Source organism: Periophthalmus magnuspinnatus, chromosome 22, assembly GCF_009829125.3.
Source record: "Periophthalmus magnuspinnatus isolate fPerMag1 chromosome 22, fPerMag1.2.pri, whole genome shotgun sequence".
Lineage (NCBI taxonomy): Eukaryota > Metazoa > Chordata > Actinopteri > Gobiiformes > Gobiidae > Periophthalmus > Periophthalmus magnuspinnatus.
Window position 1 is genome coordinate 24,418,680 of NC_047147.1, and position 27,251 is coordinate 24,445,930.

Sequence of the window (27,251 nt, forward strand, 5' to 3'; positions counted from 1 at the left end):
CTCCCTTTCTCCTTTTTCTTTCTCTTCTTGTCCTCCATTGCTTTGTCGTTCATACACTCCTCTTCTCTCTACTATCCTCTTTTTTCTCCTTTGTGCTTTCTCTTCCTCTCCTTTGACCTTCTTTTGTCGTTAATAAACTCTCTCCCTCTCTCCCTCCTCTTCTTCCATCGCTCTGTTATTCATAAACTCTCTCCTTCCTTTTCTTCCATTGCTCTGTCGTTCATAAACTCTTCCTCCTCTTCTTCCGTTGCATTGTTGTTCATAAACTCGCTCCTTCCTCTTCTTGCGTCGCTCTGTCGTTCATAAACTCTCCCTCTCTCCTCTTTTTCTCTTCTGTCGTTCCTAAAGTCATTGACTTTGTCTGGACAGTTTTAAAGCTCTTCCAGGAAACAACCAATGAAATCACACCAACGTCCAGAGCCAAAAAGAAAGAGTCTCTGAGCCAGAAGGACAGAGAAGGAGAGAGGGAGGAGAGGGAGGAGAGGGAGAGAGGAGATAGAGGGGGGAGAAACAGGGAGAGAGGAGGAAAGATCCAGAGCCATAAAGAAAGAGTTTCTGAGCGAGAAGGACAGAGAAGGAGAGAGGGAGAGAGGAAGAGAGAAGGAAAAGAAGGGTGGGGACAGAGAGCAGAGGGGAGACGGAGGAGGTACATCGGGAGACAGGGGAGGACTGAGGGTGAGGTTAACAACAGGGGGAGGACAGAGGGGGGATACAAAGGGGGCAGGGGGAGACGTGGGGGAGACGCAAGGGGGAGACAGAGGAGACAGGAGGAGACACGGGGAGACACAGGAGGGAGACAGAGGGGACAGGGGGAGACATGGGGGAGACAGAGGGGACAGGGGGAGACACAGGGGACAGGTGGAGACACGGAGGGAGACAGAGGGGACAGGTGGAGACACAGAGGGAGACAGAGGGGACAAGGGGGGACACGGAGGGAGACACAGGGGACAGGGGGAGACACAGGAGGGAGTAGAGAGCAAGGGGCGACAGGACAAGGGAAGAGAAGAGGGAGAGGGGGAGACAGGGGGAGAGAAGAAGAGAGGGAGAGGTGGAGACAGGGGAAGAGAGAAGGAGAGGGGGAGACACAGGAGAGAGGTGCAGAAATCCGTATGTCACCAACCAACATTAATCAGACACAGAGGAGAAATTTTACATTTAAACTGCAGCCATTAAAATATCAGAAATCAGGACTAAATCAGGACTAAACCAGGACTAAACCAGGACTAAATCAGGACTAAACCAGGACTAAACCAGGACTAAACCAGGACTAAACCAGAGACTAAACCAGGACTAAACCAGGACTAAACCAGAACTAAACCAGGACTAAACCAGAAACTAAACCAGGACTAAACCAGGACTAAACCAGAACTAAACCAGGACTAAACCAGAGACTAAACCAGGACTAAACCAGAACTAAACCAGGACTAAACCAGGACTAAACCAGGACTGAACCAGAACTAAACCAGGACTAAACCAAGACTAAACCAGGACTAAACCAGAACTAAACCAGGACTAAACCAGAACTAAACCAGGACTAAACCAGAATATCTTCCTAAATTTCTGTTTTCTTTCCCATCACAAGTATTAGCATATTATAAGCATGTTCTTAACATGTTCTTAGCGTGTTGTGAGTGTGTTCTTAGTGTGATCTTTGTATGTTCTTAGCGTGTTCTTAGCGTGTTCTTAGCGTGTTCTTAGCGTGTTCTTAGCGGTTCTTAGCGTGTTGTGAGTGATCTGTTCCTTGGCTTACACTAATCCTGGACTACATTTCCCAGAGGACCCATGTCTCTGCTCTGGGGCTCTGGCTAATGCTCACATGTGTCGGCGCTAATTCATTAGCCACGCGGCTACGCTAACACCACACTCTACACACGGCCCCATGGCACCGCAGCAAAGCATCATGGGAGGTACAGAGAATTTCAGGAATTTGGAAATCACTGGTTTCATTTTAGAGTTGAGAATATGTCCCTGACTCTAAGAAATGTTCCTAGTTTGAGCATTAGAAATGTAAAGAATATAATGAAGTAATATTATGTCAGATGCCCTCCCATCCTCCTGTATCCCTGTAACTGAGATGGGGGCAGGTCAAATGTCCCTAGTTAAAGCTGCACTATGTAACGTTTATGTAGCTATGGGTCTGTTACCTGCTTGTCTCTAAGGAGATTCTGCTGCTTTGACTGGAATAATCCACAGTAGGGCATTAAACTTATCTATCTTGCATTTATTTAATTATGTATGTTAATTATTTAAAAAAACACCTTGAAAAACATTCATTCTTACTGTGAGCGGGGTCGCCTCTCCACAGGTCTGACCTGTCACTTAGCCTGGTGGAGTTACCTGCTTGTCTCCAAGGAGATTGATATGTTTAATGTCATACTGTGGAACATTCAATCATATCCATTTGAAATTTGGGGTATTTCACTTCTGGGGGGTATTAACTGTAACACATAACATATTTAGACCATGTTTCTGTTTATTGATTTGAAAATGCTGTATTCACCCACAGAGTTTTGTATCATGTTTTTTTCTATATTTATGGAGAATTGTCGTGTCCCATAGGCTTGTGGGCGGAGCCTTGTACATGTTCGTACTGCTAAGCTTAAGGAGGGTTTGAATAGAGCCTAGGAGAGATCACTAGATTACTCAAACATGCCTGGACGACATCTAAAACCTCTTCAGGCGCGTTTTGGCTGAGGGAACGACGTTAGAACATGGGACAAAGCCAAATAAAAGTAAATTTTGCAGAATCCGTCTCTTTAATCTGCAGATGTGGCTGGATAAACAGGGATCTTTTTATTCACAGTAAAAGCGCGTGTGCTTGCGGCTTTATATTCTCACTAGAGTAAACTTTCTTTGTCCAGTTGTTATCAGAGTGCGAGGGGACGGCAGCTCGGTATCGGCTCCTGCATCTGTCTGCGATAAAACTCCAATAAAATGAAAATAAAAGCGCAAATGTTTCTTTTAAATCAGATCAAAATGAATTATGATCCACCGATAACCAAACCGCTCTGAGAGAATCGCTCTGGAACGCCGTGGACAAGACTGTAGCCGCACCAAACATAAGGTAATATAGAAAGAAAACAGCCGTACATGCAGTGGCAGAGTGGTTAGCGCACAGCGAGGAGGTTTGGGGTTCTATTCCCAGCTCATGTGAGGGCTTCTATGTGTGTCCTCTAAGTCCTGTAAAGCTCAAAATGCTCTGTTCCACCTTGTGATGTCATGACGTGTTAGTTTCCAACACTTACGCTCGTACCAGGCCATGTGGGTGAAGAAGTGTCTTGCCTAAGGACACAACGGCAGGCAAACCATCGCCCACATCTTTATTTAGCACACGTGTAAAACCTTCAAACTCTAGAGCTTCTATGATACGTGGCAGGACAAATATTCATTAAAAATTAAGAGAAAAAGGGAGAAAAAGAGAGATGGGTAGAAAGAGTGAGAAAAAGGAAAGAGGAGGGGAGAGAGAGAGAGGGGGGGATAAATGGAAAGAGAGATGGAGGTAAAGTGTGTTTGTGAGATAAGAGTCATACAGAGATGATGCATGGACCTCATCTGAGCCTCAGACAGTCTGGAGATAGAACCAGCAACCTCCTGATATAAAAGTGTGATATCACTCAGGCAATAAACAGAGAGGAGAGAGGAGGGAGGAGAGGAAAGAAGAGGGGAGAGAGAGAGGAGGGAAGAGAGGAGGGAGAGGGGAGAGGAAAGAAGAAGGGAGAAGAGAAAGGAGGGAAGAGAGGAGGGGGGATAGAAGAGGAGAGAGAGGAAGGAAGTGAGGAGAGGAGAGAGGAGGGAGGAGGGAGGAGAGGAAAAGACAGGGGGAGAGGGGGACATAGAAACAGCAACCTCTTGATATCAAAGGTCTAAACCAGGTCTAAAGCAGGACTAAAGCAGGACTAAAGCAGGACAAAAACAGGTCTAAAGCAGGTCTAAAGCAGGTCTAAAGCAGGACTAAAGCAGGACAAAAACAGGTCTAAAGCAGGTCTAAAGCAGGTCTAAAGCAGGACTAAAGCAGGACAAAAACAGGTCTAAAGCAGGACTAAAGCAGGTCTAAAGCAGGACTAAAGCAGGACAAAAACAGGTCTAAAGCAGGTCTAAAGCAGGTCTAAAGCAGGACTAAAGCAGGACAAAAACAGGTCTAAAGCAGGACTAAAGCAGGACTAAAGCAGGTCTAAAGCAGGACTAAAGCAGGTCTAAAGCAGGACTAAAGCAGGTCTAAAGCAGGTCTAAAGCAGGTCTAAAGCAGGACAAAAACAGGACAAAAACAGGTCTAAAGCAGGTCTAAAGCAGGACTAAAGCAGGACTAAAGCAGGTCTAAAGCAGGTCTAAAGCAGGTCTAAAGAAGGACTAAAGCAGGACAAAAACAGGTCTAAAGCAGGTCTAAAGCAGGACTAAAGCAGGTCTAAAGCAGGTCTAAAGCAGGTCTAAAGCAGGTCTAAAGCAGGACTAAAGCAGGACTAAAGCAGGTCTAAAGCAGGACTAAAGCAGGTCTAAAGCAGGACTAAAGCAGGTCTAAAGCAGGACTAAAGCAGGTCTAAAGCAGGACTAATGCAGGTCTAAAGCAGGACTAAAGCAGGACTAAAGCAGGACTAAAGCAGGACTAAAGCAGGTCTAAAGTCGGACTAAAGCAGGACTAAAGCAGGTCTAAAGCAGGTGTAAAGCAGGACTAAAGCAGGACTAAAGCAGGTCTAAAGCAGGACTAAAGCAGGTCTAAAGCAGGACTAAAGCAGGTCTAAAGTCGGACTAAAGCAGGACTAAAGCGGGTCTAAAGCAGGTCTAAACCAGGTCTAAAGCAGGTCTAAAGCAGGTCTAAAGCAGGTCTAAAGCAGGTCTAAACCAGGTCTAAAGTCGGACTAAAGCAGGTCTAAAGCAGGTCTAAACCAGGTCTAAAGCAGGTCTAAAGCAGGTCTAAAGCAGGTCTAAAGCAGGTCTCCTCTTGCTCGTGTATCTGGTCTCTAACAGGACTTGTGACGGTTCATTTGTGGAGCTAATTAAATCTGTTTCTGATGAAAGAGGCTGAAATGAAAAGACACTTTTTCCTTCGAGAGTCAAACATCAAAACAGAACGTTAAATTTCCACTAAAATCACTCAAATCTGGCCTGAGCGATTCAAACGTCCAAAAGTGCATCCCCCTCCCCCTCCCCTCCTCTGCTCCTTACTGCCTCCCCTCCACGCCTCCTCCCCTCCTCTCCTCCTCCCGTCTACACCTCCTCCCCTCCTTCCCTCGCCTCCTCCTCATGCCTTTGATTCATCTGGCTCCACTCTCGCATCAAAGTCTCTCTTTAGGGTTTAATAAAGACAACTAAATATATAAACAAGGAGAAGATGGAAGATTAGGGACATGTGAAGAGTCTGCTCAGGGACAGAGAGAAGGAAGGAGAGGGGGAGGAGGAGAGAAAGAGAAGGAGGGGGTGAAGGAAGAGGTAGGATAGGAGACGGAAATGAAAGGAGGGAGGGTGTGAGCGTAACAGAGGAGGGGAAAGAGAAGAGATAATTAAACCAAAACTAAACTCGGTGTAAACTGAGACTAAACCAGGACTAAACCAGGTCTAAACCAGGACTAAACCAGGTCTAAACCAGGTCTAAACCAGGTCTAAACCAGGTCTAAACCAGGTCTAAACCAGGTCTAAACCAGGTCTAAACCAGGTCTAAACCAGGTCTAAACTAGGTCTAAACCAGGTCTAAACCAGGTCTAAAGCAACTCAACTCTCAACTGTTTATTTCTAGAGTACTACAAAGAACACAGTGGACCAAAGTGCTGTACACAAACAGAGCACAGAACTAAAGACTCAAGCCTCAAACTGAATTAAAGCCGAGGAAAAAAAGTGAGTCTTTAGGAGGGGCTTAAAACAAGGAGAGAGTCGGACAGCCTGATGTGCAGAGGGAGCTCCACAGCAAACGTACATCATCTCTGTGTTTTTCCCTGATGTTTGGGACATGGAGAAGAGCCTGATCTGAGTGAGAGGGGTGTGAGGTACCAGCACCTCGGACAGGTACTGAGGGGCCAGGCAAAAGCAAATATAAGAAGGCTTGCAGCTTATAATAGACAATAGCTCAATAGACTGAGCCTACAAACAGAAACTGTAAACAACAACTGTTTCCAATTTCAGTGTAGTTACAACTTTTTGCCCAGTTGACAGATTTCACATGTGAATTTTACTATAGATCAGACCTGGACAACTGAAGGATTACACAGATATAAACATGAAATGGCCAAGAGGCGAAAGAAAGAAGTGAAAAAATGAGAGGCCCGAGAACTGAGCCTTGGGGAACTCCACATGATAAAGAGGTCAAGACTAAACCAGGTGTAAACTGAGACCAACCAGGGCTAAAAGAGGTCCAAGCAAGGATTATACAAGGCCTAAACTAGGTCTAAACCAGGTCTAAACCAGGTCAAACCGGATCTAAACTAGGTCTAAACCAGGACTAAACCAGGTCTAAACCAGGACATGTTGAAAGCCTTCTCTAGAGACAGAAGGAGAGGAACTCATTTTGTGGTTAAAACAAAGCAGAAAATAAAATAAAAATGGATGCACTGTTTATAAGGCAACATCTGAATATTGTAGTTGAGTCCCCTTGAACCATGTTCTGATGTCTGATTCATAACCTAATTTTTTGAAGATTTAATGCTAAAACCATGATAAAATAATAATGTAATTTAAAGTATACTTAAAATCAGTTAATTTTCCCAGAGGAAAAATCCAGGTTTGGTCTGGTGTCTGTACAGATGCTTCAGCACCATGGACAGCAACAGAACGTTCTATATTCAAATCTGTGTTTAAAATAGAGCAATACATCTCCATGGAAACAAGCAGGTGCCTGATATTTCACTAGGAAAATGACATAGTCCAGCTTAAGTCATTGTAACTGAATATATGGGCTTTAGTTAAGTAATGTTTCTATTTACAGTAGGGCTGTCAACATTACCGAGTTCACACATGTGACATGTCATCACAAACTGACCAAACTGATCTGTTTTGACCGGTCACACGTCTGTTTTGACCAGTCACACGTCTGTTTTGATCGGTCACATGTCTGTTTTGACCGGTCACACACATGTGTTGGGAGGCAGACCTGGTGGTGGTTAAATTACACGAGCACAGAGCGGTCAGGAGGAGCCGTGAGGCTCTGCTCCGCGCAGCTGAACAAACCAAAGATGCCGCCGTGAAAACAAAGGTCACATGTGAGCGAGTCAAAATGAGTCAAGTGAGCCAAATATTTCACCAGCTGAAAGTTTCACAAAATGAGATGAATGGAGATGTGATTAATTGGTTCATGTTTTGAATCATTTGACAGCACTAGTTTACAGTCACTCATCCAGTTTTTGTTATTTTTTGGTGGTTTTCTACGGTAAAGAGTGATTCTATTACTCTTTCATTTCATAAATAAATCCATTTTCCCCTCACTGAAGAGATGAGCGATTCTGATTAAACATCATTATGTTCTTTGACTCATAAAAACTGATAAAACACCACAGAAATCATAAAAATAAGTTTCAAATGATCCAAACACTGAGCCTGTGGCTTGGTATGTTCCAGGTGTTGTGTTTGCTGCTCGCTCGGGCAAAAGCATAAATATGAATGTTTGAGATAAGACGAGAGGTCCCTGAATGCAGCGCTCCACCCACAGCACTGCAGCTAATGTAGTTTCCCCTGGTCTTTAAACGCACCACAGATAAAACCCAGACTATAAGAAAACTACGACTACATCATTTCAGCATTTGTGAAGATTTAAAACTCAGATCGATGACACGTCTGAAAGAAAGAAGGATCCTGTCTGGTTTGAAAATCATGTGTACGATTATTTTATTCAAACGACAGTACACAAAGACAAGGAGAGGAAAAGAGGACTAAACCAGGACCAAACCAGGACTAAACCAGGACTAAACCAGGACCAAACCAGAACCAAACCAGGACTAAACCAGGACTAAACCAGGACCAAACCAGAACCAAACCAGGACCAAACCAGAACAAAAGCAGAACAAAACCAGGACCAAACCAGGACCAAACCAGGACTAAAGCAGGACTAAACCAGGACCAAACCAGGACTAAAGCAGGACTAAACCAGGACTAAAGCAGGACTAAACCAGGACTAAAGCAGGACTAAACCAGGACCAAACCAGGACAAAAGCAGGACTAAACCAGGACTAAACCAGGACTAAACCAGGAACAAACCAGGACTAAACCAGGACTAAACCAAGAACAAACCAGGACTAAAGCAGGACTAAACCAGGACTAAACCAGGACCAAACCAGGACAAAAGCAGGACTAAACCAGGACTAAACCAGGAACAAACCAGGACTAAACCAGGACTAAACCAGGACTAAACCAAGAACAAACCAGGACTAAACCAGGACTAAACCAGGACTTCAGGTTCCACTGAGTCGCCCTGGGGCAGCCTGCTGTGTCAGTGTCTGTCTCTGGTTGGAGGGCGGAGTACAGAGAGCAGTGAAGGACATTTTTCACTCACAGTTTAAATGTTATTACAGATGTGAGCTCAGCCAAGCACAAAACTGTTCACTCATCTTTTCCTTCATCCCTCTTTCCCCACTCAATATAACACTCCTCTTTCTCATCCCCCTATCACTCTCTCCTTGTCTCTTTCTTTCACTCTCTTTACACTCAATATAACAATCCTTTTTTATCCACTCTCTCCTTGTCTCTCTCTCTTCACTCACTATAACACTCCTCTTTTTATCTATTCCTCTATTATTCTCTCTCTCCTCTGTCCCCTCAATATATTGCTGTTCTATACCTATATTAATCTGTTATTCTCTCTTCCTCTTTGCTTCCTTCTTCCTCCCCCTTTCCATTTCTCCATTACAAAGTCCTGGTCTTAGGTCTGGTCTTGTCCAACTTTAAACCTCATTTAGTCTTGTAGTCTTGTTTTTCTCATGACTTAGTTTGTCCTAGTTCACTACAAACAAACCACTCCATTTGAGTCTTAGTTTGGCCCTGGTTTAGTCCTGGTTTAGTCCTGGTTTAGTCCTGGTTTGGTCCTGGTTTAGTCCTGATTTAGTCCTGGTTTAGTCCTGGTTTAGTCCTGGTTTAGTCCCGGTTTAGTCGTTATTTTTGTTCTGATCTGGCCCTGGTTTGGTTCTGGTTTGGACCATCTCTTCTCCCTCTTTCCCTCCCTGTATCTCTCTTTTCTCTCTCCTCTATATCTGTTCCTCCCCTCCCTCCTTCCATTTATCCCCTTTCTCTCTCTTCTCCATCTCTCCTCTCTCCCTCCTTCCTTCCATTTCTCTCTCTCCTCTCCTCCTTCCTGTTGCCTTTTCTCTTTTCTCCCTCTCTTCCTCTCTTTCCCTCTCTCATCTCCCTCCCTGCTCTTTCTCTCCTCACTCCCTTCCCCTCTCTCTTCCCCTCCCTTCATCTCTCTCTCTGTCGCTCTCCTCCTCTCCTCCTTCCTCCTGCCTTCTCTCTCTTCCTCCCTCCTTCTCTCTTTCCCTCTCTCATCTCCCTGCGTCCCTTTTCACTCCTTCCTCCCTCTCTCCTTCCCTCCTTTCCTCTCTCTCTCCTCTCTCTCTCTTATCCTTTCTCCTGCTTTCCCTCTTCTTTCTCTCCGTCCCTCTCTCTTTCTCTCTGATCTCCCTTCCCTCTCTCCCCTCCCTTCCTCTCTCCCTCTCTCCCTGTGAGCTCAGAGTAATTACCAGCCTCATTAGAGGCCGTGCTGCCTTCAGGTGCCTCTCGTTTATTTTTAGACTCTCTTTGGGCTCTTCGTTCGTCAAAAACGTCAAAACAAAAATATGAAAGTGACACGAGCGTCGGACATTTTGATTTTCTGAACAAAAACGGCTCCGGGACGTTTGGGTTTTTGTGAAAAAGACGCAAGAGAATTAAAATGTTGTTCTGAAAATGTGACAAGTTTAAAGAACCAGGACTAAACCAGAACTAAACCAGGACTAAACCAGGACTAAACCAGGACTAAACCAGAACTGAAACTAAACCATAAGATAACCAGAACTACAGCAGGTCATAACGAGATTAGAGTCAGGGTAAGGACTGACCAAGGATTAAAACAGGAGAGGCTAACCACTCTGCCACAGTGACACAGAGAGAACATGCACACTCCACTCAGAGAGATCAGACCTGGTTTAGACCTGATTTAGACCTGGTTTAGACCTGGTTTAGACCTGGTTTAGACCTGGTTTAGACCTGGTTTAGACCTGGTTTAGACCTGGTTTAGACCTGGTTTAGACCTGGTTTAGACCTGGTTTAGACCTGGTTTAGACCTGGAGGACATGTACAGTGCCATTGTCTGGAGTCTAACCCACAACCTCTTCACTGAGGAGAGTCGTGTTTTAATGAGACTGAGAAACATCTGGTCTGCTCTGAGGCTCCAGACTGAACCTGCCAACATCACTCAACCTCAACTGTGATCTGACAAAAGTACCAAAGAACTAAACCAGGACTAAAGCAGGACTTAACCAGGACTAAACCAGGACTGACCCAGGGCTGAACCAGGACTAAACCAGGACTAAACCAGGACTAAACCAGGACTAAACCAGGACTAAACCAGGACAAAATCAGGACTAAACCAGGACTAAACCAGGACTAAACCAGGACTAAAGCAGGACTTAACCAGGGCTAAACCAGGACTAAACCAGGTCTAAACCAGGACTGACCCAGGACTAAACCAGGACTAAACCAGGACTAAACCAGGGCTAAACCAGGACTAAACCAGGGCTAAACCAGGACTAAACCAGGTCTAAACCAGGACTGACCCAGGACTAAACCAGGACTAAACCAGGACTAAACCAGGGCTAAACCAGGGCTAAACCAGGGCTAAACCAGGACTAAACCAGGACTAAACCAGGACTAAACCAGGACTAAACCAGGACTAAACCAGGACTATATCTTTACATGTCCGTGGTTGGAGGACAGCTGATGGACGCTTGAGCTTCAAAACCACAATCAGATTTTCTTTTCTCATTTGTCGTGATTTGTTTGAATTAAATTAAATTACATTTTTACTGAAACTGTGACGTCATTTCAGTAGAGGAGGGAATCATGGGTAATACATTTCCCCTCCTCTCCCCCAGAAACAAGCCTCATCTCTGGGCGCACTCTCTACCACAGACCCCTCTCCTCTTCCTCCACTTCCCCAGAAACAAGCCTAATCGATATTAAAACCAGTATCGAAACTAGATCCTCATTTTTCGCAGGTATCGATACTAAAAAAGTCTCATTGACGGGACAGAAATGAACCTTTAATGAACATCTTTAGAATGTAATGAACAAGTACAAGCCCCTGGACCACGGTGGAACCTGCCTGAATCAGATTTGTTATTGAGTATTGAGTCTATTCCTCATTATCGAAATCGAGTTTTCGTATCGTGACAACAGAACGCACAAATATCACGAGATTCCTCCGGTTACAGAGTGAAACCTTTGTCCAACACAGTCTGAACTCACATAATCTGTGGGTCACTGCTTCACTGCCTCCAGTCCACTGTAATCCACCTCTCTTTCACTGTTTCACTCCATCCCCCTCTCTTTTTCTCTCTCCCCTCTTTCGTTCTTTCACCTTTCTATATTTGCCCTTCTCCCTCTTTCTCTCCCTCTCTCCTTTCTGTAGTCCTCCCTTTCTTTTCTCTCCCTCTCTCCTCTGTCCTCTCCATATTCTTCCCTCTCTATCCCTCTCTCCTTCTCTCCTCTGTCCTCTCTGAGTATAATAGACTAAACCATTAGCTGTAGCAGAAGGCCCAGTCATAAAACTGTCCCGGACACAAAGCACTCAGATGGATCATTCTCCTCCTCCTCCTCCGCCTCCTCCTCCTCCTGCTCCTCTCCCCCAGAAACAAACCACCATCTCTGAGATCAGTCTCTCCATCACACTCCTCACTCCTCTTCCTCTTGTCCCCCAGAAACAGGCTTCCTGTTTCTGGGGGACAGTCTCCTCTTTTTAGACCTATTAAAAAAACAACAACTTTTGATCTGGTCTAGTTCTGGTTTAGACCTGGTTTAGACCTGGTTTAGACCTGGTTTAGACCTGGTTTAGACCTGGTTCAGATCTGATCAGTTTAACCCAGACATGGGCAAACTACGGCCCGGGGGCCACACATGACCAAATTATATTAAAATAGATAAGGTTAAACCTTGTTCAAAGTTTTTCTGCTGTATTTATTTAACTGAAATTTAATAAATACATTATTAATTTAATTCATGTATTTGGAAAACAATTTGTACAATGAGCCCAGCCCTGGTTTAACCCATAGACTGTACAAGGGAGAGACCTTAGTCAAAGATCTGATTGGTCTGTTATTGATGTTCATGTCTTGATTTAGGGACAAAATAGTGAAATAAAAAAGGTTAATACAAAAATTTTTAGACCAAAATGACAAGTCTGACAGCAGCAGTTACAGAGAGAGGGACACCACGTTTTTTTCAAAAGAAAGTGAATTGGAGCCAGAGTGGATGGATCCGGGGCCCATGATCACTTTCTGTTCGGCGTTAGCAGGTTAGCTATGTCCATTTATATATACAGACTATGATTTAACCCTTTAGAGGCTGGGTCAAAGGCAGAAGACAGTACTGTAGCAGTATTACAGTAGCAGTAGTACTGCACTAGTAGTAGAACTGCAGTAGTAGTACTGCAGTAGTAGTAGTACTGTAGTAGTCGTAGTACTGTAGTATTGTGAGCTCAGTGGTTGGTGTCAGACATGTTTGTACTGTCTCCTCTCACACCTGCTCATTCATTATTCATGCAGCACAAATGCCACAGTCACCATACGGCCAGAGAGGACGACAACTCAACATGTCCTCCCCCCTCTCCCCGCCCTCACCCGTCTCACCTCACATCACACCCTCCCTCAGCCTCTTCTTCCCCCTTCACCCTCCCTCCCCCCACACTCACCATACGGCCAGAGAGGACGACAACTCAATCCACCCATGCTCACCTCTTGTTTGGAACACTGTGGCTAGCAGGTTAGCTCTATATATATATATATATATATATATATATATATATATACACAATATTTTCCTACAGGGGATACAGGAGGTCAAATGTCAAAGGAGAAGAGAGAGGAGGAGAGAATCGAGGAGGGAGAGGAAAGAGGGGAAGAGAAAGATCTATGCATTAGAGAAGAGAGAGGAAGAGGGGGAGGAGATCATGGGCAATGGAGAGGAGAGATAAGGGGGTGAGAAAAAGGCTTAGAAGAGGTAAGGAGGTCTGGACAGTTGCAGAGGAGAGGGTGAGAGAGAGAGGGGGAAGGGAGGAGGTCTGGACAGTGCAGGGGAGAGACAAAGGGGGAGAGAGGGAGAGGGGGAGGAGGTCTGGACAGTGCAGAGGAGAGATCGTAGGAGAGAGAGGGAGAGGGGGGCTAGAGGGGTGAGAGAGAGGAGGTGTGGACAGTGCAGAGGCTGGACTCAAAGGTCAGAGCTGTTTGTGCCTCTGCAAAATCTGACAAGACTCTACACCAAGACGAAGGGATGAAGTGAGCTATAAGGAAAGAGAGAGAGAGAGAGGGGGGGAGTCTCACCTTCACAAGACATGGAAAAGAAGGGATGACCTGAACTATGAGGAAACTATCAGGAAAGAGAAAGGAGAGGGGGGAGTCTACACCTTCAGAAAACACTGAGAAGAAGAGATGATCTGCGTCATAAATATAGAAGTCTATCTATCTTTCTCTGTCTCTCTCTTTCTCCCTTCCTCTTTCTCCTTTTCTCTCTCTCCTCTGCACATCTGCTCCTCTCTCTCTCCTTCTGTCTGCACTCGTCTGTCTGGGACACAACTTTGATTTATTTTGACGAGAGAAAGAGAGGAGACAAAGAGAGATTGAGAGGGGGATAAGGATAGAAAGATGAGTGAAAAAGAAGGAGGGATAGAAAGAGGAGAGAGAGAGAGAGAACGAGAGGACAAAGAGAGAGAGAAGAAAGGATGTAAACCACTTCATTAAAATTCATGTGCTTCTTCAAAGACCTGTGACAATAAGAACATCTGGTCCAAAAGCAGACAGGTAGAACTAAACCAGGACTAAACCAGGACTAAACCAGGACCAAACCGGGACTAAACCAGGACCAAACCGGGACTAAACCAGGACCAAACCAGGACTAAACCAGGACCAAACCAGGACTAAACCAGGACTAAATCAGAACTGAACAAGGACTAAACCAGGACTGAACAAGGACTAAACCAGAACTAAACCTGGACTAAACCAGGACTAAACCAGGACCAAACCAGGACCAAACCAGGACTAAACCAGGACTAAACCAGGACTGAACCAGGACTGAACCAGGACTGAACAAGGACTAAACCAGAACTAAACTAGGACTGAACCAGGACTAAACCAGGACTGAACCAGGACTGAACCAGGACTGAACCAGGACTGAACCAGGACTAAACCAGGACTAAACCATGACTAAACCAGGACCAGACCAGGACCAAACCAGGACCAAACCAGGACTAAACCAGGACTAAACCAGGACTAAACCAGGACTAAACCTGGACCAAACCAGGACTAAACCAGGTCTAAACCAGGACTAAACCAGGTCTAAACAGGTCTCTTCTCTGCTAAGTGCCTGTAGAGCGTGTTGCTCTTCGATGAGGCTCTTAATGTGAACGAGTTTGTCTTTGGATGAGAGCTTTATGGAGACAATCACAAGGAGGGGGTGGATGAGAGAGAGAGCTGGAGAAAGGAGAGGTGGAAGGATGAGAGGGAGGAGGAGGGGAGGAGAAGAGAAAGAAGAGCGAGGAAGGGAGAGAGAGGGAAGAGAGGAAATAGAAAGAAAGAAGACTAAGAGAGAGAGAGAGGATGAGTCAGGGAAAGAGAGAAGAGAAAGGAGGAAAGTGAGGGAGAAAAAAGGAGGAAAGAGGACTAAAGATTAATTTGAAGGAGCAGTAACGCAGAGCTCAAATGTTCCTATTTATTCATAATTAGAATATGTATTAATACTTTGCAGCTGATGTCATCAACATTCCCTGGGGGGGTGATGCTAACCGTAGGCACTGCTCTGTCTGAGGCTTTGTTACAACTTTAACATAACATTACAGTCACAAGCTAGCTAGCATTAGCCAACAGTTTTTCAGTTAGTCACTATCACCTTTTTGTGTAAAATCAAACTCCAGGACCATGACCGCTCGGACTGAACGCTCTTAAAACTTATCAGTGTTTGCTAATGTGCGCATAGTGTACCGTGGTAACAGCTGAACATTCCACCATAGAGATACACATAGAAAACCCTCAGCATGATGTCATCGCAAAGTAGCATTTAATAATAATGAATGCTATTTTAATTACTCAACCGAAATAAATAGAAATCATAACTATAACCTTTCACCATTTTGTCGGCCAATCATATTTAACCCGCACAGTATGGCATCATCACAAGAAGGCGCCTGATTGGTCTGTTATTAATGTTCATGTCATGATTTAGGGACAAAATAATGAAATAAAAACACCACAATCATGTAGAGCGAGTTTAAGACCAAAATGATGAGCCTGACAGCGGTAGTAATAGAGAGAGGTTTTTCAATAGAAACTGAACTGGAGCCAGAGTAGATGGAGCTGAAGCGCGCTCATGCTCACTTCCTGTTTGGAACGTGGCGGCTATGTCCATTTATATCCGTAGTCTGTGCCTTTGAAGGAAGTGTCGGGGCTGTGTTTTAGGTGTTAGGGTCTCTAGTTTGGCCTTGGTACGTCTCCGGCCCACTGACCATTCGCAGTAGTGCCAGTAACCTTTGACAGACGTGTTAGGGGGCGTGTCTTACCTTTGTCGCATGTGTGGGCGGGTCGTATGTGCCAATGGGGGTGACTTATCTTTCACAGATGTGTTAGGGGGCGTGTCTTACATTTGACAGAAATGTTAGGGGGCGTGTCTCTTGGGTTAATGGGAGTGTCTTACATTTGACAGACATGTTAATGGGCGTGTCTTTTGCGTTAATGGGCGGGTTTTACATTTGGCAGAAGTGTTAGGGGGCGTGTCTTACCTTTGCTGCGTGTGTTAGTGGGCGTGTCTAATGTGTCAGTGGGCATGTTTTGCCTGAAGTGTTAGGAGGCGTGTTTTTGGGGGGGGGGGTTAATAGGCGTGTCTTACATTTGACAGATTTGTTAGGGGGCGTGTCTAATCTTTCGCAGACGTGTTCGGGGGCATGTCTTACCTTTGACAGACGTGTCAGTGGGCAAGTCTTATGTGTCAGTGGGCGTGTCTTACCGTTGACAGACATGTTAGCGGGCATGCCTTTTGCGTTAATTGGCGGGTCTTACATTTGACAGACGTGTTAGGGGGTGTGTCTTACCTTTGCTACACGTGTTAGTGAGCGTGTCTTATGTGTCGGTAGGCGGGTCTTACCTTTGCCGCACGTGTTAGTGGGCGTGCCTTATGTGTCAGTGGGCGTGTCTTACCTTTGACAGACGTGTTGGGGGGCGGTCCCTCCATACGCAGGTTCCAGGGCGGGTCTCCCTGGTTGGCGAAGTCCCTCATCTTTAGATAGCTGATGGTCAGACGAATGATGGACGCCTTGTCCAGCTGACTGGTGATGGCTCCAGGCAGAGGGAGCATTTTAGCCAACTCATAAAACTCAAAGTTCTCTTTCCCTCTGCGAGAGCGAGCAGCGTCTCTGGACTTCTCCTTCCTCAAAGCCTGAAGCCTGGAGAGAGAGGAGGAGGAGGGTTAGTGAGAGGAAGGGTGGGCATGGAGCGAGGACGAAGAGGGAAAAGAGCGGGTTGGAGGTGCAGGGTTGCCAGATTTGCAGGGAACAACATCCAAACAAGCCCAAAACATGCACACAATGAATATGTTTGACACTGAGGCCCAAAGTCGCTGTAAAGAGGTGGATATGGCAGCTCTGGGACGATGCAGGACACTCCCCATTGAGCAGGACAAGAGGTAAACCAGGACCAATCCAGGACTGGACCAAAACCAAAACAGAACTAGACCAGTACTAGATCATGGCTAAAGCAGGTCCAGTGTGTTAAATGTATGAATGAATAAAAACACACCTGCCCTCTCTTTCTCTTCCCTTTCTCTCTCTCTCTCTCCTATCCTTTCTTCCCTTTCTATCTCTCCTCTCTTTCTCTTCCCCCTCTCTCTCCTCTCTTTCTCTTCCCTTTCTCTCTCTCTCTCTCCTATCCTTTCTTCCCTTTCTATCTCTCCTCTCTTTCTCTTCCCCCTCTCTCTCCTCTCTTTCTCTTCCCTTCTCTCTCTCATCTCTTTCACTTCCCACTTTCTCTCTTCTCTCTTTCCTCCCTTTCTCTCTCCTCTCTTTCTCTCCCCCTCCTCTCTTTCTCTTCCCTTTCTCTCTCTCTCCTCTCTTTCTCTTCCCCCTCTCTCTCCTCTCTTTCTCTTCCCTTTCTCTCTCTCTCTCTCCTATCCTTTCTTCCCTTTCTATCTCTCCTCTCTTTCTCTTCCCCCTCTCTCTCCTCTCTTTCTCTTCCCTTCTCTCTCTCATCTCTTTCACTTCCCACTTTCTCTCTTCTCTCTTTCCTCCCTTTCTCTCTCCTCTCTTTCTCTCCCCCTCCTCTCTTTCTCTTCCCTTTCTCTCTCTCTCCTCTCTTTCTCTCCCCCCTCTCTCTCATCTCTTTCACTTCCCACTCTCTCTCCTCTCTTTCTCTCCCCCTCCTCCCTTTCTCTTCCCCACCTCTCTCTTTCTATCCTTTCTTTCTCTTTCTCTCCCTCTCCCCTCTCTCTCCCTCATCCCTTCTCTCTTCCTTCCTCCTTGTCTTTCTTTCTCACCCTCTCTATCACTCCCCACCTCCCTCTCTCTCCCTGCCATCCCTCTCTCCCTTATCTCCCTCTTTTCTTTCTCTCTCTCTCTCTAAAATGACATGTTGCAGTCTGTCCCTCCTCTGTATCTGCACCTCATCACCATTTATCCTCTTTTACCCAAACAAACCCATTCCCTCTCTTCCTCTCTCCCACCTCTCTACCTCCCTTTTTCTCACCTCGCCTCCACCCTCGCTCTCTCCCTTCTTCTTTCGCAATTTCCCCGCTCTCTTCCACAGTCCATATCCCACTCTTTCACTTTATTTATTTCTCTCGCTCTCTTTCCTATCTCTCCCTCTCTCACTCTCTCTCCCTCTCTTTCCCTGTCTCTCTCTCTTGTATCTCTCTATCGCTCCTTTTCTCCTCTCATCAGCGAACAACTACGCAAATTAGGTCCGCAATAAATCAGACGCAAAAACCTCAGTGGGCAAGAGGAGAGAGAGAGGGCAGGGAGAGAGGGAGAGAGAGAGAAAGAGGGAGGGGGGAGAACTAAAAGGAAGAGAGTGAGAGGACAGACAGAGAGGTGGGAGAGGAAAGAATGAAAGGAAAGAGTGTGAGAGGAGAGAGAGAAGAGAGTGAAACAGAAAATGAGAAAGAGAAAGAAAGAGGAGGGTGAGGGTTCGAGGGGAAAGATAGGGAGAAGAATGAGAGAAGAGAGAGAAGAGAAAAAGAGGAGAGAGGGGAGACAGAAAGGGAAGAGAATGAGAGGAGAGACCAGGACTAAACCAGGAATAAAACCAGGACTAAACCAGGACTAAACCAGGAATAAAACCAGGACTAAATCAGGAATAAAATCAGGAATAAAATCAGGACTAAACCAGGACTAAACCAGGAAAAAAACCAGGACTAAACCAGGACTAAACCAGGACTAAACCAGGACTAAACCAGGACTAAACCAGGAATAAAACCAGGACTAAACCAGGACTAAACCAGAAATAAAACCAGGACTAAACCAGAAATAAAACCAGAACCAAACCAGGAATAAAACCAGGACTAAATCAGGAATAAAATCAGGAATAAAATCAGGACTAAACCAGGACTAAACCAGGACTAAACCAGGACTAAACCAGGAATAAAACCAGGACTAAACCAGGACTAAACCAGAAATAAAACCAGGACTAAACCAGAAATAAAACCAGAACCAAACCAGGAATAAAACCAGGACTAAATCAGGAATAAAATCAGGAATAAAATCAGGACTAAACCAGGACTAAACCAGGAAAAAAACCAGGACTAAACCAGGACTAAACCAGGACTAAACCAGGACTAAACCAGGAATAAAACCAGGACTAAACCAGGACTAAACCAGGACTAAACCAGGACTAAACCAGGAATAAAACCAGGACTAAACCAGGACTAAACCAGAAATAAAACCAGGACTAAACCAGGACTAAACCAGGAATAAAACCAGGAATAAAACCAGGACTAAACCAGGACTAAACCAGGACTAAAACCAGGACTAAACCAGGACTAAACCAGGAATAAAACCAGGACTAAACCACGATTAAACCTGGACCAGGGAGGACGGTTGTTCCTTCACATCTGCAGAAGACTCAAACAATATTACACCAGTGTATTTTTATTTTTACAGTGTTCCGTAAATCTGCCTGGCGACAGCTCGCAGTCACATGATGTATGGGCAGTTTGACCCCGTTTGACCCTGAGTTAACCCTGTGACCTCCGGCTGCTCTGTGTGTGATAGATTTAAACTCGCTCATAAAAACTGGTCTGTGTGGAACAGCGGAGCAGAGCCACTATGAGACTGCAGCAGATATTTGAAACACTGCAGTGGAGAGGACACATATATGTGGACTGTGAGACTAGGGGACACTGTGAGACTGTGTGAGACTCTAACAACTATGGTTTCATTAAAAGATCATTTCTATTATTTCTATTTTTTCTATTGAACAATGAGAACCTTTAAATGCATTAAATACATAGTAAAAAGTGCGGTGACTGAGATGTTTTTTCTGGAGAGATACAAAATGCTGTCCTCAGAACAGAACACAATAGTTTTCAGTCCCATTCTTACTGGTCAGACCCTGTTGGTGTTTGGTCCATTCTTCAGACCCGGTCCAAATCCCTCCAGATCCCAAAAAGCATCTCCCAAACACTCTCCAAAACTATCTCCCAAATGGTCTCCAAAACCCTCTCCGAAACATCTTCAAAACGTCTGCAAAACATACCCAAAACCATCTCAAAAACCCTCTCCAAAACATCTCAAAAAGCTTCTCCGAAACATCTCCAAAATAGTCTCCAAACCTCTCTCCAAAACATCTTCAAAAACATCTCCTAAACCCTCTCAAAAACCCTCTCCAAATCAATCTCCAAAACAATCTCCAAAACATCTCCAAAACATCTCCAAAACCCTTTCCAAAACATCTCCAAAACATCTCCAAAACCCTCTCCAAAACCCTCTCCAAAACATCTCCAAAGCCATCTCCAAAACCTTCTCTAAAACCCTCTCAAAACATCTCCAAAACATCTCCAAAACATATCCAAAACCATCTCAAAAACCCTCTCCAAAACATCTAAAAAAAACCTTCTCCAAAACATCTCCAAAATAGTCTCCAAACCTCTCTCCAAAATATCTTCAAAAACATCTCCTAAACCCTCTCAAAAACCCTCTCCAAAATATCTCCAAAACCCTCTCCAAATCAATCTCCAAATCATCTCCACAAACATCTCCAAAACAATCTCCAAAACATCTCAAAAACCTTCTCCAAAACATCTCCAAAATAGTCTCCAAACCTCTCTCCAAAACATCTTCAAAAATATCTCCTAAACCTTATCCAAAACCTTCTCCAAAACATCTTCAAAACCAGAGAGAGGGAGGAGAGGTGAGGGGAGAGAGAGGAGGAGAGGAGACATGAGAGGAGAGAGGGAGTGTACAAGCACACAGAGGTTACATAGACAAAAAGAGAAAGAGAGAGAGGAGAGGGAGATGGAGAAGAGGGGGGACATGTGAATAAAGAGAAAGGGAGGTGGAAAGAAGAAGGGAGGAGAGATAGAGACTGGAAGGAGAGAGGAGGAAGGAGAGCATAAGATAGAGAGAAAGAGAGGGAGGAGAAGGAAGAAGGAAGTTGGATGAGGAGGATGAAGAGGGGGAGATGGAGAGAATGAGAAAGGGAGGAGAGATGATGAGCAGTCGAGGGGAGGGGAGAAGAGGAGAGAGAGCAACGAGGGTTTGACTTTTGACCTTTAACAACACTTTATTATGTATCAGTTTAAAAAAATGCAAGGCAAGGAGAGGTGGAGGGATGGAGGGATGGAGGGATGGGTGAGGAGAGACAGAGCAGAGGAGGAAGAATACAGAAAGGAATGAAGTGGAGGAGAGAGGCTGGAGAGACAGAAAGAGGAGGTGTGAGAGGGTGAGAGAAGGGTGAAAGGGAAAAGAAGGATGAGAGGAGGAGAGATGGACAGGAACAAGAGAAAGATAGAGGTAAGAAGAGGACAGAGGACAGAGAGAGCGGAGAAGAGGGGAGAAAGGGAAGAGAAGAAAGAGAGGTGTGCAGAGTGCAGTCCAGTCGTGAACAAACATAACATCAAATACAGAAGAGAGTGACAACACAGGATTCTGTGGAAAAAGAAGAAGAATGCTCCTGTCTGCTCCTCTCTGCTCCTGTCTGCTCCTCTCTGCTCCTGTTTGCTCCTCTCTTCTCCTGCCTGCTCCTGTCTGCTCCTCTCTGCTCATGTCTGCTCCTCTCTGCTCATGTCTGCTCCTCTCTGCTCCTGTCTGCTCCTCTCTGCTCCTGTTTGCTCCTCTCTTCTCCTGCCTGCTCCTGTCTGCTCCTCTCTGCTCATGTCTGCTCCTCTCTGCTCATGTCTGCTCCTCTCTGCTCCTGTCTGCTCCTCTCTGCTCCTGTCTGCTCCTGTTTGCTCCTCTCTTCTCCTGTATGCTCCTGTCTGCTCCTCTCTGCTCCTGTTTGCTCCTCTCTTCTCCTGTCTGCTTCTGTCTGCTCATGTCTGCTCCTGTCTGCTCCTCTCTGCTCCTGTCTGCTCCTGTCTGCTCATGTCTGCTCCTGTCTGCTCCTGTCTGCTCCTGTCTGCTCCTCTCTGCTCCTGTCTGCTCCTCTCTGCTCCTGTCTGCTCCTGTCTGCTCCTCTCTGCTCCTCTCTGCTCCTCTCTGCCCCTGTCTGCTCCTCTCTGCTCCTGTCTGCTCCTCTCTTCTCCTGTCTGCTCCTGTCTGCTCCTCTCTTCTCCTCTCTGCTCCTGTCTGCTCCTGTCTGCTCCTGTCTGCTCCTCTCTTCTCCTCTCTGCTCCTCTCTGCTCCTGTTTGCTCCTCTCTGCTCCTGTCTGCTCCTGTCTGCTCCTCTCTGCTCCTGCCTGCTCCTCTGCTCCTGTCTTGTGTCATATTTACCCTTCAGTCGTTTTTATTTCCTTGTCATGTTTTTGCATGTCATTAAGGAGGCGCAGGTCCTTTTAAAGCTCCTCGTTCTCGTTTTTAGCGCTCGTATTAATTACTAATGATGAATTGACACATAAATTAGTAACAACAACAACACAGATCGACTCCGGTTGTAATTCCGGCGTTCCCATAATTTCCATAAATATCCCAAACGAAGGCGGGACACGGCGTATTCACGAGCGAGCATCAATCTCCCGTCAGCGCTCAAGAAAAAGCACGGAACACCGCAAAAGTCCAGAAGTGACAAAGAAGGCCTCATTAAAATGCTAATTATTCACACACATTAATTAAAAAGCCTTGGATTAATATTAGACACAATTTAACGGCCAATATGACCAACAGTTTCACTTTGACTGAGCCATTAAGACAAGAAAAGAGCTTTGTGTGGCCTGAGGATTTAGACCTGGTTTAGACCTGGTTTAGACCTGGTTTAGACCTGGTTAAGACCTGGTTTAGACCTGGTTAAGACCTGGTTTAGACCTGGTTAAGACCTAGTTTAGACCTGGTTAAGACCTGGTTAAGACCTGGTTTAGACCTGGTTTAGTCCTGGTTTAGACCTGGTTTAGTCCTGGTTTAGACCTGGTTTAGACCTGGTTTAGACCTGGTTAAGACCTGGTTTAGACCTGGTTAAGACCTGGTTTAGACCTGGTTTAGACCTGGTTAAGACCTGGTTTAGACCTGGTTAAGACCTGGTTTAGACCTGGTTTAGTCCTGGTTTAGACCTGGTTTAGACCTGGTTTAGACCTGGTTTAGACCTGGTTTAGACCTGGTTTAGTCCTGGTTTAGATTGGTTTAGTCCTGGTTTAGTCCTGGGTTAGACCTGGTTTAGATCTTGTTTAAATCTGGTTTAGACCTAGTTTAGACCTGGTTTAGATCTGGTTTAGTCCTGGGTTATACCTGGTTTAGAGCTTGTTTAAACCTGGTTTAGACCTGATTTAGACCTGGTTTAGACCTGGTTTAGACCTGGTTTAGATCTTGTTTAAACCTGGTTTAGACCTGATTTAGATCTGGTTTAGTTCTGGGTTATTCCGTGAGTAACACAGAGACCAAAGAGCCGTGGCTCGTCTAACTCCCCTTCCCGTCCGGGCCGCTGGTTTAGCAGGGAGCAACGCTGTCAATCCAACCTGTTGCTAACGCTAGCAGGAGTCAACTTTGGGGAAAGAAGGCGCCTGATCTGTCTGTTATTAATGCTCATATCTTGATTTAGGAATAAAATAGTTAAATAAAAACTCCTGGATCATGTAGAGCGAGTTAATATGAACATTTAAGACCAAAATGATGAGTCTGACAGCAGAGAGAGGAGACACAGCGAAGTCGATGGAGCTGGAAGTGCACTCAGGATCACTTCCTGTTTAAAACACAGCGGCTAACAGGTTAGCTATGTCTATTTATATATACAGTCTATGATTTAGACCCTCCGTCTCTCCCTCTGCTCCTCCCTCTCTTCTCCCATCCATCCATCCATCCATTTTCTTCCGCTTATCCGGGGCCGGGTCGCGGGGGCAGCAGTCTAAGCAGGGACTCCCAGACTTCCCTCACCCCGGACACGTCCTCCAGCTCCTCCGGTGGGACCCCAAGGCGTTCCCAGGCCAGCCGAGAGACATAGTCCCTCCAGCGTGTCCTGGGTCTTCCCCGGGGCCTCCTCCCGGTGGGACATGCCCAGAACACCTCCCTAGGGAGGCGTCCAGGAGGCATCCTGAGCAGATGCCCGAGCCACCTCAGCTGGTTCCTCTCAACGTGTAGGAGCAGCGGCTCTACTCCGAGCTCCTCCCGTGTGACCGAGCTCCTCACCCTATCCCTAAGGGTGCGCCCGGCCACTCTGCGGAGGAAGCCCATTTCAGCCGCTTGTATCCGCGATCTTGTCCTTTCGGTCATTACCCAAAGCTCATGACCATAGGTGAGGGTAGGAACGTAGATTGACCGGTAAATCGAGAGCTTCGCCTTCCGGCTCAGCTCCTTCTTTACCACAATGGACCGATACAGCGACCGCATCACTGCAGACGCTGCACCGATCCGCCTGTCAATCTCACGCTCCATCCTTCCCTCACTCGTGAACAAGACCCGGAGATACTTGAACTCCTCCACTTGGGGCAGAGACTCACCACCCACCCGGAGAGGGCAAACCACCTTTTTCCGGTCGAGAACCATGGCCTCGGATTTGGAGGAGCTGATTCTCATCCCAGCCGCTTCACACTCGGCTGCAAACCGCCCCAGTGCCTGCTGCAGGTCCTGGCTCGAAGAAGCCATCAGGACAACATCATCTGCAAACAGCAGAGATGAAATCCTGTGGTTCCCAAACCAGGCCCCCTCCGGCCCCTGGCTGCGCCTAGAAATTCTGTCCATAAATATAATGAACAGAACCGGTGACAAAGGGCAGCCCTGGCGGAGTCCAACATGCACCGGGAACAGGTCTGACTTACTGCCGGCAATGAACACAGCTCCTGCTCCGGTCATACAGGGACCGGACAGCCCTTAGCAAAGAGCCCCGGACCCCATACTCCCAGAGCACCCCCCAAAGGACACCACGAGGGACACGGTCGAATGCCTTCTCCAGATCCACAAAACACATGTGGACTGGTTGGGCATACTCCCATGAGCCCTCGAGGACCCGATGGAGAGTATAGAGCTGGTCCAGTGTTCCACGACCAGGACGAAAACCACACTGCTCCTCCTGAATCCGAGGTTCGACTATCGGTCGGATCTCCCCTCCCCTCTATCTCTTCTCCCCTCTCTCTTTAATACCTATGGTGCATTGAGGAGAACTCTCTCTCCTCCTCCCCCTTCATCTCCTTTCTCCCCCTCTCTCCTCTCTTCCTTTTTCCTTTCCTCACTCCCCTCCCTCTCTCCTCTCCTCCATCTCTCTCTTTAATCCTAGCACACAGGAGCACTGATGTCTCTCTCTCGTCTCTCTCCTCCTCCCTCTCTCCTCTCCTCTGTCTCTCTCTTTAATCCTACCACACAGGAGCAGTGATGTCTATCTCTCTTTTTCCTCTCTCTCCTTCTCCTCCCTCTCTCTTCTCCTCTGTCTCTCTCTTTAATCCTAGCACACAGGAGTACTGAGGTCTCTCTCTCCTCTCCTCCATCTCTCTCTTTAATCCTAGCACACGGGAGCACTGATGTCTCTCTCTCGTCTTTCTCCTCCTCCTCCTCCTCCCTCTCTCCTCTCCTCCGTCTCTCTCTTTAATCCTAGCACACGGGAGCGCTGATGTCTCTCTCTCGTCTTTCTCCTCCTCCTCCTCCTTCTCTCCTCTCCTCCGTCTCTCTCTTTAATCCTAGCACACGGGAGCACTGATGTCTCTCTCTCGTCTTTCTCCTCCTCCTCCTCCTCCCTCTCTCCTCTCCTCCGTCTCTCTCTTTAATCCTAGCACACGGGAGCGCTGAGGTGGAACGGTGGAGAATTGCTGTGAAATTAGCAGCTCTCCTTCGTTAAGCACAGACCTCAGAGAGACACATTACACCACCATCCTACACCCTACCTCCTAGCTCCTATGTCCTAGTTCCTATGTCCTAGCTCCTATGTCCTAGCTCCTTTTTCCTAAACATTATCACACAATCAGATATGTTTATTTCAGATTTATGCGCTTAAAATGTACACAAAGATTCCTGAGGCTGTTTGGTTCTTTCTGAGCACCATAGCATATCACACAGAGAGAGGGAGCGGAAGAGAGAGAAAAGAGAGAGGGAAGGGAGCAAAGGAGGGAGAGAGAGGGATGTGTATATCCCTGTGTTTTAAGCCAAGGCTCTCACCATTAAAGTCTACATGACATACTGTGAAGAAGAGAGAGGGGGTGAGTCTGGTACTGACCCGAACTGCCCCAAAAACAGGAGGAGGGAGAGAGGGAGAGAGGAGGAGAAAGGAAGGGGATGGAGGACAGAGAAAGGGAGGGAGAGAGAAAGAAAGAGAGAGCACAGAGGGGGATGGATCTTTCAGTGGGACGTCGTGATAATTATGAGCCTGAACCAGAGACAAAACAACACCTCTGACCTGTACACGGAGGGAAAGAGAGAGGGAGAAGGGAGACGGGGGAAGAAAGACAGAGAGAGTGAGAGAGAGAGAGCAACATCTAACAACTCTATACACACAGGGGCAGAGAGAATAAGAAGACAGAAGGGGGAGAAAGAGAGAAACATCTATGAACTCTACACACACGGGGAAAGAGTGAGGAAGGAGAGAGAGGGAAAAAGTGAGAAACACCTATGAACTCAATTAAAAGAGAGGAAGAGAGAGGAACGAGAAAGAAGGGGGAGAAAGAGAGATGGGAGAGAAGGAAAGAAACACCTATGAACTCTATGCAGAGAGGGGAAGAAAGAGAGGAAAAAGAGAGGGGGGAGAAAGAGAGGGATGAACTGTACAGGTAAGGAAAGAGAGATGTCCACTCTGGTCCAGTCTGGTCCAGCCTGGTCCAGTCTGCTGCAGTCTGGTCCAGTCTGGTGCAGTCTGGTCCAGCCTGGTCCAGCCTGGTCCAGTCTGGTGCAGTCTGGTCCAGTCTGGTCCAGTCTGGTCCAGTCTGGTCCAGTCTGGTCCAGCCTGGTGCAGTCTGGTCCAGTCTGGTCCAGTCTGGTTGCTAGTGTGATCTCTGATATTTGATGTGAATGAGTAAAAAAAAAAAAGTGTGAATATTTGCAGAGGAGAAAGAGACAGTTTGGTCCAAGGACGCAGGCTCCATCTGTTCTGTAAGACTGAGAGTGAACCCTGACCTCTGAGAGAGAGGGTGTGCCCAAAGGAGTGAGAGAGAGAGAGGCCTATGTGTGCCCACAGGAGTGAGAGAGAGGCCTATGTGCCCACAGGAGTGAGAGAGAGGCCTATGTGCCCACAGGAGTGAGAGAGAGAGGCCTCTGTGCCCACAGGAGTGAGAGAGAGGCCTATGTGTGCCCACAGGAGTGAGAGAGAGGCCTATGTGTGCCCACAGGAGTGAGAGAGAGAGGCCTATGTGTGCCCACAGGAGTGAGAGAGAGAGAGGCCTATGTGTGCCCACAGGAGTGAGAGAAAGAGAGGCCTATGTGTGCCCACAGGAGTGAGAGAGAGAGAGGCCTATGTGTGCCCACAGGAGTGAGAGAGAGAGAGGCCAATGTGTGCCCACAGGAGTGAGAGAGAGAGGCCTCTGTGCCCACAGGAGTGAGAGAGAGAGAGGCCAAT

The 27,251-nt window shown here is 46.6% G+C and overlaps 1 protein-coding gene across 2 annotated transcripts in view; it reads right to left on the reverse strand.

The window, feature by feature from the left end:
* Positions 1–27,251, reverse strand: part of LOC117390573 (neuronal PAS domain-containing protein 3) — a 163,828-nt gene that overhangs the window by 81,563 nt on the left and 55,014 nt on the right. For both annotated transcript variants that reach the window (XM_033988334.1, XM_033988335.1), the window contains exon 3: positions 16,347–16,591. In XM_033988334.1, the coding sequence (XP_033844225.1) occupies positions 16,347–16,591 (245 nt within the window). The remainder of the gene's footprint in view (positions 1–16,346; positions 16,592–27,251) is intronic.